The sequence below is a fragment of the Heptranchias perlo genome, chromosome 1 (genome assembly GCF_035084215.1).
Source record: "Heptranchias perlo isolate sHepPer1 chromosome 1, sHepPer1.hap1, whole genome shotgun sequence".
In the NCBI taxonomy this organism is placed as follows: domain Eukaryota; kingdom Metazoa; phylum Chordata; class Chondrichthyes; order Hexanchiformes; family Hexanchidae; genus Heptranchias; species Heptranchias perlo.
This window is the reverse complement of record NC_090325.1, coordinates 14,335,220-14,349,404: the sequence shown is the minus strand read 5'-3', so window position 1 is coordinate 14,349,404 and position 14,185 is coordinate 14,335,220. Positions and strand designations below refer to the sequence as shown.

Below are 14,185 nucleotides of genomic sequence, written 5' to 3'. Positions count from 1 at the left end.
GCCCATCATGCCTGTGCCGGCTCTTTGAAAGAGCTATCCAATGAGTCCCACTCCCCTGCTCCTGCTCTTTCACCGTAGCCCTGCAAATTTTTCCCTTCACATATTTATCCAATCCCTTTTTGAAAGTTATTATTGAATCTGCTTTCACCACCCTTTCAGGCAGTGCATCCCAGATCGTAACAACTTGCTGTGTAAACATTTTTTACCTCATGTGGCCTTTGGTTCTTTTGCCAATCACTTTAAATCTGTGTCCTCTGGTCGAAAAAAATCTACTGAATTTAGAACATCTCTTAACTTTCTTTGAAAAGAGCCCTAGCTTCTCAAGTGTCTGCTTATAACTAAAGCCTTTTATCCCTCGTGTTGTCTTAGGGAATTTTTTCTGTGCCCTCTCCACGACCTTGGCATCTTTTGGATAGTAAGGTGCCCAAAACCACTGATGTAACAGGGAGGATAAATGCTCGAGGAACCCAGTGAAGTGAGAGGTTGGAGTTATAAGGGATGCACACGCAAGAGGGGCTTGTGAGGGGAGCTTACAACCCGCCATTGGTCGCCAGACAAGTCCACACTCGCGGTTCACCACCTTCCCCACGCCAATTGGAAAGCGAATAGACTCTTTGTTACCCGATTGGATGGTTCTTGACTCTCGTCAATATTTTTATAACTAATAAGCGAAAGTGTTTAAAGAAAATGAAAAATAAACACAACTATTTTTTTAATGCCCTGATGATTTTTCTCCCAAGTTGCTCGCAGCATTGTCCTGGAGATTAATCCTCAATTCCAGGAGACTCCGGGACAATCCTGGAGGGCTGGCAACCCTAATGGGAATCCGAGTTCCAGGAACCCGCGAGACAGGGCAGGAAGCTGTAATGTTCTTTTATATTTATTCTATTTCTACCAGCCCACCCCAGTTTTCTTCCCTTCTGAACGTGCTGACTCTTACTGGGAATGGTTTCACAGGAATAGAGAGCTCTCCAAGCTATGTGTGAACCTAGATTGTAAGTGTTGCTGAGCTATTTGACTGTGGGAGCATCGCAACCAAGCCCAATATAAAGAACAAGCACCTAGCAGCAGCGGTCACTGGATGGCAATCAGAAGAAAGAACCCTGGCTGATTTCCCTCCCTCCCTCGCTCCCCCCCACCCCGAGCACAGGGATGCTGAAGTCAATTGCAACCCCTCCCTGCTCCACTTGAGATAATCTGACCGATAGCAAACTGGGGATTGAACCTGCAACCTTCTCGTCCGGCTTATTAACACAGCAAGTCAATCATTTACCCATTTGGCCATCTGGGAAGCGCTGCCGAGCGGTTTTAAGCAAATTGAAATGTTTGCTGGGTAGTTTTGCAAGCAGGTGGTTGTGACATTCGAAGGAAGCGAGAAGTGAAACCTTCTATAGCTTCTCTAAGATGTCACTTTATGTTCCGAGGGATCCATCTAATCCCGGACACAAGAGACTAGACGGGAGTTGATTTGTATTATTCTATTCGCAGTCAAAACACAGTGATGGCACTGGGAGAACAAAGCAGTGTTGCTTCCTAAACTCTGGTGGATTAAGTCATCAAGCAACGGTTTGACTGGAACAAAATAGCTCGTGGGATCATGAGAGAGACCAGGATTAATGAGATCTGGAAGTGGCTTTCTCTTTATATGAAAAATCCCATGACAGCAAAGAGTGATTTTAATGGTTTCTTTAGGACAATCCATTATATCTCTGTCAATTGATGTTGTACAATGTTGCATGACAGAAGAAACAAACTTCTAACATAACAGTTAGGTGTCACTGAGAGCTGGCATTATGTCATGGATTCATGGATGCAGGATTGTGCCCAGCATACCCCATAAACTTACATCCAGTCTTTCAGTCACCATGTCCCTGTTTTGGGAATTCTCTCCCAAAACGTTATCTTTGTATCTCTTTCTTTGGCCGTCTCCCACCTTCTGCTCGGCACCCTCCATTCCAACCTATACGCGTATATTTGTCATTCTTCATCCTCCTCTTCCCACTCCCCCCTTCCTCCTCAGCCCATCTCCTCCTCCATCCCCTGAGAGCAACACTGGCCAACATGCCCAATGATGTTATCTGTGACTACATTACCAGGGAACACTGATACATCCCCCTCTCCAGAATGGAGTTAAGATACAGATCAGCCGTGATCTAATTGAATGGCGGAGCATGCTAGAAGGACTGAATGGCCTACTCCTGCTTCTATGTTCCCAGTCAACTAAATAAATATCAATAAATACAATAAAGTAAAGCATTCACTTATAACAGGCCCTACCTACTTTCCTGAATTTGGTGAGAGATTCATACGGCTGATTGCAATCTCCTTGCCCTCCCATCCCAGGAACCACGATTTTTCCTTTTGGCCTTGGATGTCAGAAATGCCTTGTTGCCATTGCTGTCTCTTGGTACTCCGACTCTCCAGTGAGTGAAAGAAATAACTTGCACTTAAATAGCACCTTATCATTGAACTTCAGCCAACTCAAAGCACATTGTTTCTAGTGGACTAATTTGGACTGCAGTCACTGTTGTTGTGTAGACAAACACAGCAGCCAGATGTTGCACAGGAAGATCCCACAAACAATAAATCAAACCGGCCAATTAAACCGATTTTCTTGGTGGCGTTGGTTGAAAGAAAATGTTGGTCAGGGTACTGGGGGAACAGTCCACTCTTCTTCACAAACAAGAGAGCATTCAGTGAAGGAGGGATAAAGGGTTAGGGAAGGAGGAATAAAACAAAGTTTCTAACATAGATTATTGATGCACACTCCCATCACTCCTGGTCTTGCCAATCTCCACTGGTTCATTCTGCCAATCAGACTGACTTGTCCCCACCTTCAAATCCCTCAGAGTCCTGACCTCATCCTACTCCTGCAATCTTGTGTGGCTACATGTCCCTGCTTGAACCCTCTGCTGCTTGGACACCAGTTCATTCCTCATTCACCACACCTACCGCTCCACCAACCTCTATTCATTCAGCCACCATGACCCTTGCCCTCTAGAGGTCTTGCCTAAAACCTATCCAGCTCGCCTCCACCTCCCCTTCTAAAAACTCCTCAATCGTGCTTTCAGGCTCCTCACTTAAACTTCTGTTTCTCTCCCTCGATGACCACCTTTCCTCTTCCTTTTAACATACTATGAATCATAGAATCTTACAGGCCATTCGGTCCATCGTGCCTGTGCCGGCTCTTTGAAAGAGCTACCAATTAGTCCCTCTCCCCCTGCTCTTTCCCCATAGCCATGCACATGTTTCCTTTTCAAGTATTTACTTTTGAAAGTTACTACAAAATCTGCTTCCACCAACCTTTCAGGCGGTGCATTCCAGATCATAAAAACTCGCCACGTGAAAAAAATTATCCTCATCTCCCTTCTTTGAGACACCTTCCTTATGCCAAGAGTGCTGTAGGAACACAAATTGATCGACGGAAGCTGGATATAAAATCGCTATGTGTTTAACATTTTAATTATGGAATGTATTTTTTATGCTACATTCGATGAAAATCTTTGTAAAACTCGGTTAGTAATCACAATTGTTACAGTCGACTAAACATGGACCTTGTTTGTTTCTTTCCTCCCTTGGCAGATGGACTGTCGAATGTGGAAGGGGCCCACAATGACTGTTTGCAGGCCAGCGAGACCTGCCTCAACGACCCCAAATGTAGTCCCAAGTACAGGACGTTCCGCCAATGCATGGCAGGCAGCAATGCTGCTCCGCTCGGGCCCGGAGCCAAGAACCAGTGCATAAGTGCAGTGGTGTCGCTTCTGTCCAGCCCACTGCACGACTGCAAGTGCAAGCGAGGCATGAAGAAGGAGAAAAACTGCCTCGGGATCTACTGGAGCCTGCATCAGAGCATGAGCCAAGGTAGGTTTCTCCAACCTTTCTTTCTTGGCTGCATGTAGTGACACCACTATTCCCGACAAGAATGGAGATGATTGGGTAATTCCCCCATCAATCACACCTGCTGCTTGTGACTGGGATTGGTTTTACGCACATATAATTTGTATTATGTGGCTATCCCCCACTCATTGCATTTTGCTGGAAGACTCACCCTGCTTTTATCGGAAGATGTTGCTGTAGTTTCCGTCATGAGTTCTGTTTGCTGTAGTTGGTAGAGGCTCTTTTTAAATAGACTCGGTTTGCTGAGTAAATAGACTTTGTAAGTAGACTGTCTGCTCTAAGTCCCGCCCCACCTCCAACTCATTGGCTGACACAGTGGTGGCAATCATAGAATCCTAGAATGGTTACAGCACAGAAGAAGGCCATTCGGCCCATCGAGCCTGTGCTGGCTCTCTGCAAGAGCAGTGCAGCTAGTCCCACTCTCCAGCCCTTTCCCCGTAGCCATGTAAACTTTTTCCCTTCAAGTACTTATCCAATTCCCTATTGAATCTGCCTCCAATACCCCCTCAGGCAGATCATAACCAGTCGCTGAGTAAAATAGTTTTTCCTCATGTCACCTTTGGTTCTTTTGCCAATCTTCTTAAATCTATGTCCTCTGGTTCTTGACCCTTCTGCCAATTGGAACAGTTTCTTTCTATCTACTCTGTCTAGGTCCCTCATGATTTTGTATGCCTCTATCAATTCTCCTTGCAACCTTCTCTGCTCTAAGGAGAACAACCCCAGTTTCTCCAGTCTATCCATGTAACTGAAGTCCTTCATCCCTGGAATCATTCTAGTAAATCGTTTCTGCACCCTTTCCAAGGCCTTCACATCCTTCCTAAAGTGCAGTGCCCAGAACTGGACACAATACTCCAGTTGTGGCCGAACCAGTTGTTTTATAAAGGTTCATCTTAACCTCCTTGCTTTTGTACTCTATGCCTCTATTTATAAAGCCCAGGATCCTGTATGCTTTTTTAACCACTTTCTCAATCTGCTCTGCCACGTTCAACGATTTGTGAACATAAACCCCCAGGTCTCTCTGTTCCTGCACCCCCTTTAGAATTGTACACTTTAGTTTATATTGTCTCTCCTCATTCTTCCTTTACAGAACATATAAAATTCTAACAGGACTAGACAGACTAGATGCAGGGAGGATGTTCCCAATGGCTGGGGAGTCCAGAACCAGGGGTCACAGTCTCAGGATACGGGATATGCCATTTAGAACCGAGATGAGGAGAAATTTCTTCACTGAGAGGGTGGTGAACCTGTGGAATTCTCTACCACAGAAGGCAGTGGAGGCCAAGTCATTCGATGTATTCAAGAAGGAGATAGATATATTTCTTAATGCTAAAGGGATCAAGGGATATGGGGAAAAAGCGGGAACAGGGTACTGAGTTAGACGATCAGCCATGATCATTTTGAATGGTAGAGCAGGCCCGAAGGGCCGAATAGCCTACTCTTGCTCCTATTTTCTATGTCTATGTTTCTAAAATGTTTCACTTTGCACTTCTCTGTGTTAAATTTCATCTGCCACGTGTCTGCCCATGCCATCAGCCTGTCTATGTCTTGAAGTCTATCTTTATCCTCCTCACTGTTCACTACACTTCCAAGTTTGGTGTCATGTGCAAATTTTGAAATTGTGCCCTGTACACCCAAGTCCAAGTCATTAATATATATCAAGAAAAGCAGTGGTCCTTGTACCGACTCCTGGGGAACACCACTGTGCACCTCCCTCCAGTCTGAAAAACAACCGTTCACCACTACTCTCTGTTTTCTGTCTTTTTGCCAATTTTGTATCCATGCTGCCACTGCCCCTTTTATTTCATGGGCTTCAACTTTGCTGACAAGCCTATCATGTGACACTTTATCAAACACCTATTGGAAGTCCATATACACCACGCCAACCGCATTGCCCTCATCAACTCTCTCTGTTACCTCTTCAAAAAACTCAATCAAGTTAGTTAAACACGATTTGCCTTTAACAAATCCATGCTGGCTTTACCTAATTAATCCATCCTCGTCCAAGTGACTGTTAATTTCGTCCCGGATTATCGTTTCTAAAAGTTTCTCCACCACCGAGGTTAAACTGACTGGCCTGTAGTTGCTGGGTTTATCCTTACACCCTTTGTTGAACGAGGGTGTAACATTTGCAATTCTCCTCTGGCACCACCCCCATATCTAAGGATGTTTGGAAGATTATGGCCAGTACCTCCGCAATTCCACTCCTACTTCCCTCAGCAACCGAGGGTGCATCCCATCTGAACCTGGTGACTTATCTACTTTAAGTACAGCCAGCCTTTCTACTAACTCCACTTTATCAATTTTTAGCCCATCCAGTATCTCAACTACCTCCTCTTTTACAGTGACACTCACGGTATGAGTGAGTATTTGGGAGGTTAGGTGCTGGGCCAGAATTCTCTGTTCTTGTGGAATCCCAATGGATCCTCAGTGTGATGGGAGTTCCGCCCGTCACATGTAAAGAAAGAGCAGAGCAGAGCAATAGACACTCTGCTTTTTCCTTACATGTCATTCGGAGTACAAGCATACACATCAACTGCGATCTGTGCTTTCCACTCAAGTTATGCCACTCTGCTGGTTCCCCCAATACTTACCGCTGTATAATACGTCTACCCGAATACAGGCAGGCATATTAAAATGACGAGGCATGGTACTGTGATTCGCTGCACCCCCCCCAAAAGGAATCCCCAGAGGAGATGGGCTACCCCGACCAAAATTATAAAAAATAGCTTGATCTGGGAAAGGTGGGCAGGATCAGCTGTGCTCCCATCACACCGAGAATCCATTGGACTCCCGTGAGAACAGAGTATCCTGGCCCAGCACTTACCCTCCCAGATACTCACCCGTACCGTGAGCAGTCTGAACCAAGATGAGTTGAAAATCCTTAAAAGGGATTGAACTGTTGCAGTGGGTTCGGCATTGACCCTTCCATCACCTCCGAGCCTGGGTTCAAATCGATCCCACAGTAATGGGATGGAAGTCTCCTCTGTCCATTACCTGTAAAAGTGCTCTCTGAAATGTTCTTGGGCTGTCTTTATGCAGTTGAAGGAAAGGGGGATGAAGGGAAATGGGAACAGGGCGGGCACTTGGGGTTAGGACTGCTTCTGGTGGGGAGGATGAACACCAGCACGGACTGGTTGGGTTAAACCGCCTGTTTCCATGTTGTAATTTCTATGTGACAAATACACAGCATAAAAATGGGAAAGAGTAGGGGAGTGGGACTAATTGGTTAGGTCTTTCAAAAGCGCCGGCACAGGCACGATGGGCCGAATGGCCTCCTCCTGTGCTGTACCTACTATGATACTGTGATATTTCAACACCGTTTATCATGAAAGTGTCAGTATAACTGATGTGGGGAATGGAAAAATGTCACATGAGAGAGGGAGTGCTGTTCTGAGGTTGAGATTTGTTCTTGGGGTAGGGTAGAAGGGAGCTTTACTCTGCATCTAATTTGACCTGGGAGGGCTGACACTGGATTTTTTTTTTTATTCGTTCATGGGATGTGGGCGTCGCTGGCAAGGCCAGCATTTATTGCCCATCCCTAATTGCCCTCGAGAAGGTGGTGGTGAGCCGCCTTCTTGAACCGCTGCAGTCCGTGTGGTGACGGTTCTCCCACAGTGCTGTTAGGAAGGGAGTTCCAGGATTTTGACCCAGCGACGATGAAGGAACGGCGATATATTTCCAAGTCGGGATGGTGTGTGACTTGGAGGGGAACGTGCAGGTGGTGTTGTTCCCATGCGCCTGCTGCCCTTGTCGTTCTAGGTGGTAGAGGTCGCGGGTTTGGGAGGTGCTGTCGAAGAAGCCTTGGCGAGTTGCTGCAGTGCATCCTGTGGATGGTGCACACTGCAGCCACAGTGCGCCGTTGGTGAAGGGAGTGAATGTTTAGGGTGGTGGATGGGGTGCCAATCAAGCGGGCTGCTTTATCTTGGATGGTGTCGAGCTTCTTGAGTGTTGTTGGAGCTGCACTCATCCAGGCAAGTGGAGAGTATTCCATCACACTCCTGACTTGTGCCTTGTAGATGGTGGAAAGGCTTTGGGGAGTCAGGAGGTGAGTCACTCGCCGCAGAATACCCAGCCTCTGACCTGCTCTCGTAGCCACAGTATTTATATGGCTGGTCCAGTTAAGTTTCTGGTCAATGGTGACCCCCAGGATGTTGATGGTGGGGGATTCGGCGATGGTAATGCCGTTGAATGTCAAGGGGAGGTGGTTAAACTCTCTCTTGTTGGAGATGGTCATTGCCTGGCACTTATCTGGCGCGAATGTTACTTGCCACTTATCAGCCCAAGCCTGGATGTTGTCCAGGTCTTGCTGCATGCAGGCTCGGACTGCTTCATTATCTGAGGGGTTGCGAATGGAACTGAACACTGTGCAGTCATCAGCGAACATCCACATTTCTGACCTTATGATGGAGGGAAGGTCATTGATGAAGCAGCTGAAGATGGTTGGGCCTAGGACACTGCCCTGAGGAACTCCTGCAGCAATGCCCTGGGGCTGAGATGATTGGCCTCCAACAACCACTCCCATCTTCCTTTGTGCTAGGTATGACTCCAGCCACTGGAGAGTTTTCCCCCTGATTCCCATTGACTTCAATTTTACTAGGGCTCCTTGGTGCCACACTCGGTCAAATGCTGCCTTGATGTCAAGGGCAGTCACTCTCACCTCACCTCTGGAATTCAGCTCTTTTGTCCATGTTTGGACCAAGGCTGTAATGAGGTCTGGAGCCGAGTGGTCCTGGCGGAACCCAAACTGAGCATCGGTGAGCAGGTTATTGGTGAGTAAGTGCCGCTTGATAGCACTGTCGACGACACCTTCCATCACTTTGCTGATGATTGAGAGTAGACTGATGGGGCGGTAATTGGCCGGATTGGATTTGTCCTGCTTTTTGTGGACAGGACATACCTGGGCAATTTTCCACATTGTCGGGTGGATGCCAGTGTTGTAGCTGTACTGGAACAGCTTGGCTGGAGGCGCAGCTAGTTCTGGAGCACAAGTCTTCAGCACTACAGCTGGGATGTTGTCAGGGCCCATAGCCTTTGCTGTATCCAGTGCACTCAACCGTTTCTTGATATCACGTGGAGTGAATCGAATTGGCCGAAAACTGGCTTCCGTGATGGTGGGGATATCGGGAGGAGGCTGAGATGGATTATCCACTCGGCACTTCTGGCTGAAGATGGTTGCAAACGCTTCAGCCTTGTCTTTTGCACTCACGTGCTGGACTCCGCCATCATTGAGAATGGGGATATTTGCAGAGCCTCCTCCTCCCGTTAGTTGTTTAATTGTCCACCACCATTCACGACTGGATGTGGCAGGACTGCAGAGCTTTGATCTGATCCGTTGGTTGTGGAATCGCTTAGCTCTGTCGATAGCATGTTGCTTCCGCTGTTTAGCATGCATGTCATCCTGAGTTGTAGCTTCACCAGGTTGGCACCTCATTTTTAGGTACGCCTGGTGCTGCTCCTGGCATGCTCTTCTGCACTCCTCATTGAACCAGGGTTGATCCCCTGGCTTGTTGGTAATGGTAGAGTGAGGAATATGCCGGGCCATGAGGTTATAGCTTGTGCTGGAATACAATTCTGCTGCTGCTGATGGCCCACAGCGCCTCATGGATGCCCAGTTTTGAGCTGCTCGATCTGTTCTGAATCTATCCCATTTAGCACGGAGGTAGTGCCACACAACACGTTGGATGGTGTCCTCAGTGCGAAGACGGGATTTCATCTCCACGAGGACTGTGCGGTGGTCACTCCTACCAATACTGTCATGGACAGATGCATTTGCGACAGGTGGATTGGTGAGGACGAGGTCAAGTAAGTTTTTCCCTCGTGTTGGTTCGCTCACCACCTGCCGCAGGCCCAGTCTAGCAGCTATGTCCTTCAGGACTCGGCCAGTAGTGGTGCTACCGAGCCACTCTTGGTGATGGACATTGAAGTCCCCCACCCAGAGTACATTTTGTGCCCTTGCTACCCTCAGTGCTTCCTCCAAGTGGTGCTCAACATGGAGGAGGACTGATTCATCAGCTGAGGGAGGACGGTAGGTGGTAATCAGCAGGAGGTTTCCTTGCCCATGTTTGACCTGATGCCATGAGATTTCATGGGGTTCAGAGTCAATGTTGAGGACTCCCAGGGCTACTCCCTCCTGACTGTATATCACTGTACCGCCACCTCTGGTGGGTCTGTCCTGCTGGTGGGACAAGACATACCCAGGGATGGTGATGGAAGAGTCTGGGACGTTGGCTGAAATGAATGATTCTGTGAGTATGGCTATGTCAGGCTGTTGCTTGACTAGTCTGTGGGACAGCTCTCCCAATTTTGGCACAAGTCCCCAGATGTTGGTAAGGAGGACCTTGCAGGGTTGACTGGGCTTTGTGTTTTGCCGTTGTCGTGTCCGGTGCCTCGTGGTCCGTCCGGTTTTATTCTTATTATGACTTTTCGTAGCGAGATTTTACAACTGAGTGGCTTGTTTGGCCATTTCAGAGGGCAATTAAGAATCAACCACATTGCTGTGGGTCTGGAGTCACATATAGGCCAGACCGGGTAAGGGCGGCAGGCTTCCTTCCCTCAAGGACATTAGTGAACCAGATGGGTTTTTACGACAATCCGGTAGTTTCATGGCCATCATTACTGATACTAGTATTTTAATTCCAGATTTTTTTATTTAATTAATTGAATTTAATTAATTAATTGAATTTAAATTCGCCAGCTGCCGTGGCGGGATTTGAACTCATGATTCTGGATTTTAGTCCAGGCCTCTGGATTACTAGCCCAGTAACATAACCACTATGCTACCGTACCCGATTTTGAAAGGAATTGATAGGGTAGAGTGAGAGAAACTTTTTCTGCTGGTGGGGGAGTCTAGGACAGGGGGACAAAACCTTAAAATCAGAGCCAGGCCATTCAGGAGAGAAATTAGGAAACATTTCTTCACACAAAGGGTGGTAGAAGTGTGGAACTCTCTCCCACAAAAAGCAGTAGATGCTAGCTCAATTAATAATTATAAATCGGAGCTCAATAGATTTTTGCTAGGCAAGGGTATTATGGGATATGGAGCCAAGGCAGGTAAATGGAGTTAGGATGGAGATCAGCCATGATCTGTTTGAATGGCGGAACAGGCTTGAGGGGCTGAATGGCCTACTCCTGTTCTAATGTCCTTTGTCAGTGACCTTTAAAGTGACTTGAACCCGCAAATAAGGGCAGGCCAAGCTGCCAATGAGCGGAGCGCACACTTCGGGTACGCGATTCCTGAACTGCACTCGGGTGATTGGGGGTGAGGAAAATTGACCCCGTTATCTTTTTTTTGACGTCGGAGGGGAGATTTTGAAGATGAAATAGGTGGGCTTGAGTCCATGATAGGGATTGTATTTGACAGATGATGCTGGCACTGGGAAGGGCACGGGTCATCGTAGTGAAGATGTGGGACATTCTGGAGTTTAGCTTGATTACTTTTGGAGGTGAAGGAATAATTATCTTCTCTCAAGAGATTAAATGGGTGGACTAGAATACACAATAGGGTATTTGGTGTAGTGGTTATATTATTGGAGTAGTAATCTAGCGAATGTGATTTCAAAGCCCACCACGGCTGTTTGAGAATTTGAATTCAATTTTTTTTTAAAAAGCTGGTATCAGCAAAAGTGATCATGAAGCTGTCGGATTGTCGTAAAAACCCAACTGGTTCACTAATGTCCTTTAGGGAAGGAGACCTGCCGTCCTTACCCGGTCTGGCCTATATGTGACTCCAGTCCCCACACCAACGTGGTTGACTCTTAACTGCCCTCTGAAGTGGCCTGGCAAGCCACTCACTTGTATGAAACTGCTGGGAAATTTTGAATGGGCAATAAATGCTGGCCTTGCCAGCGATGCTCATATCCCAAGAATGAATTTTTAAAAAGGCGGTTTTAACCATAAACGTACGTCAGCAGACAACCAGTCAGCACGTTCTGACCACAAGCCCATGCCAAGCAATGAAAAGACAATCACCTCAGATCCTAGTAATAACAATGACGGAGTAATTGTTCTCCCTGAGTCAGCTGCTATGGCTGTGATGCCCTCCACTGTTGATTAGCCTGAAGGCACAGAAAGACGGTTTTCTTCTACTGTCATAATTCAGTCTTGAATAATTAAGAATTGGTGCAAATCTAGCCAGAGTGATAATGTGCAATATTTACAGGGTCAGATCATTATCATAATTATTCACAGCTCCAAATGCCGATTTGGGGTGGGTGCAGGGAGGTAGCATAGCGGTGGGACCGGAGAATGGCGTGTAGGGGAAATTTAAAGGACAACTAAAGTGAAGTGACAGAATAGGAGGACAATAATCCTTGCATCCTTTGGAATCTTCTAAAAGCATTCCAACCCATGCCTGCCTTTGTCAGGCCTGAAGGGAAAAAGGACAAAGAGGTCACAGGAAAAATGAAGGAGACGCAATGTGGCGGCTTACAGTATAGCGTGAATAGCCTGGTACCCGAGGCCCTATTTGATGGCTGCTGAATTGAAGATGGTGCATAAGGTTATTGTGAGGAGGGTGGCCCATCCCCATAGGTCAGCACTGCAGCGTGCCCGGAAGGAGATGGAAGCGGGTTGGAGGCTGAAGCTGAACACTCCTGTCACTGGCTGTGCCAGCCCTCTGCTGCATGTTAGCTTCAGGTGTCCTGGTACAGTTCTGTGTCTGGCTGTCTGCCAGCCAAGACCCTATGAAGACAGTTCTTGGCAGATAGGTGTGACAAACCCTGCAGATACAGGTCGTAGCATTTTGACGGCTGTTGATTGCCTTGGAATCCTTTTAGTCATGCAGTAGCATCTAAAGTGTGACATACTGTGATTGGGGCACTCCCAAAGAATCATCCAGCTTTATGGTTAAAGAAAGAACTTAAAGAAAGACTTGCATTTATATAGAGCCTTTCACGACCTCAAGAAGTTCCAAGGGGCTTTGCAGCCAGTGAAGTACTTTTGAAGTGTCGTCATTGTTGTAATGTAGGAAACGCAGCAGTCAAATTGCACACAGCAAGGTCCCACAATGTGATAATGACCAGGTCATCTGCTTTTTTAGTGATGTTGGTTAAGGGATAAATATTTCCCTGCTCTCCTTCAAAATAGTGCCCTGGGATCTTTTACATCCCCCTGAGAGGGGCCTCGATTTAACGTCTCATCCGAAAGACGGCACTTCCGACAGTGCTGCACTCCCTCAGTACTGCACTGGAGTATCAGCCTAGATTTTGTGCTCAAGTCTCTGGAGTGGGGCTTGAACCCACAACCTTCTGACTCAGAGACGAAACTTTGGGTGGCTTTTAAGATGTGCATAATTAACAGCGAGGGGGCCTACAAGCACAAATGACAGGAAATTGCATGCGGGACACCCCGCCCATTTATTAGTATTTAAATGAAGGACCTACCTGATTCAGGTGGGCGTTTGCTGCCCCTACATTCCTGCTGCCAGAAATCCACACAAGGCGCAAAGTGGGGGGAGATCCAATGGGATTGATCTTCTGGGTTGCCCTGGGTTGGCAATGGCCCTTTATACTTGCGTTCATTCCATGGTGTTCATTTGTTCCAGTGAGACTGAATGTATTTCATGCTTTGCTGGAGTGTTGATGCTCATGTTGATAGATGGGCAATGAACCCTTCGATTCAGACAACAGCTGAGCATTCCTCATCACTGGCATCATGTGCTTTGGTTTAAGGATTACTCAGTGACCTGCTACAGCACTAACCCTTTCGCCAGCGCATGGTCCCTGCTGCAGGGCTCGGTGCTGTCTGTAAGTCAGTATGAGAAGTGGGGTTGTGCATTTGGAACTAATATAGAATTAAATAACTAAGTATCAGCTTGTATTGAGCCACATGGGTAGTTTGGCACAGGACACAGTGAATAAAGAATACCTAAAGGTGTCTAGGAAGCTGGAATCTAATCGAGGTGTTCAGATGGCTTATATGTAGAATAATGGATATCCCGGAGTGAATTACAGACTGGAATCTAATCAAGAGGTTCGGATGGTTTATATATAGAATAATAGATATCTGGGAGTGGGTTACAGGCTGGAATCTAATCGAGAGGTTCGGATGGTTTATATATAGAATAATAGATATCTGGGAGTGAGTTTCAGGCTGGAATCTAATCGAGGGGTTCATATGGTTTATATATGGAATAATAGATATCTGGGAGTGAGTTACAGGCTGGAATCTAATCAAGGGGTTCAGATGGTTTATATGTAGAATAATAGATATCTGGGAGTGAGTTACAGGCTGGAATCTAATCGAGGGGTTCATATGGTTTATATGTAGAATAATAGATATCTGGGAGTGA

At 46.8% G+C, this 14,185-nt stretch overlaps 1 protein-coding gene across 1 annotated transcript in view; it reads left to right on the top strand.

Moving 5' to 3' along the window:
• The window catches only part of gfra4a (GDNF family receptor alpha 4a), a 174,566-nt gene that overhangs the window by 94,717 nt on the left and 65,664 nt on the right, over positions 1 to 14,185 (top strand). The window contains exon 2 of the mRNA XM_067981439.1: positions 3,583 to 3,861. Coding sequence (XP_067837540.1) covers positions 3,583 to 3,861 — 279 coding nt within the window. The remainder of the gene's footprint in view (positions 1 to 3,582; positions 3,862 to 14,185) is intronic.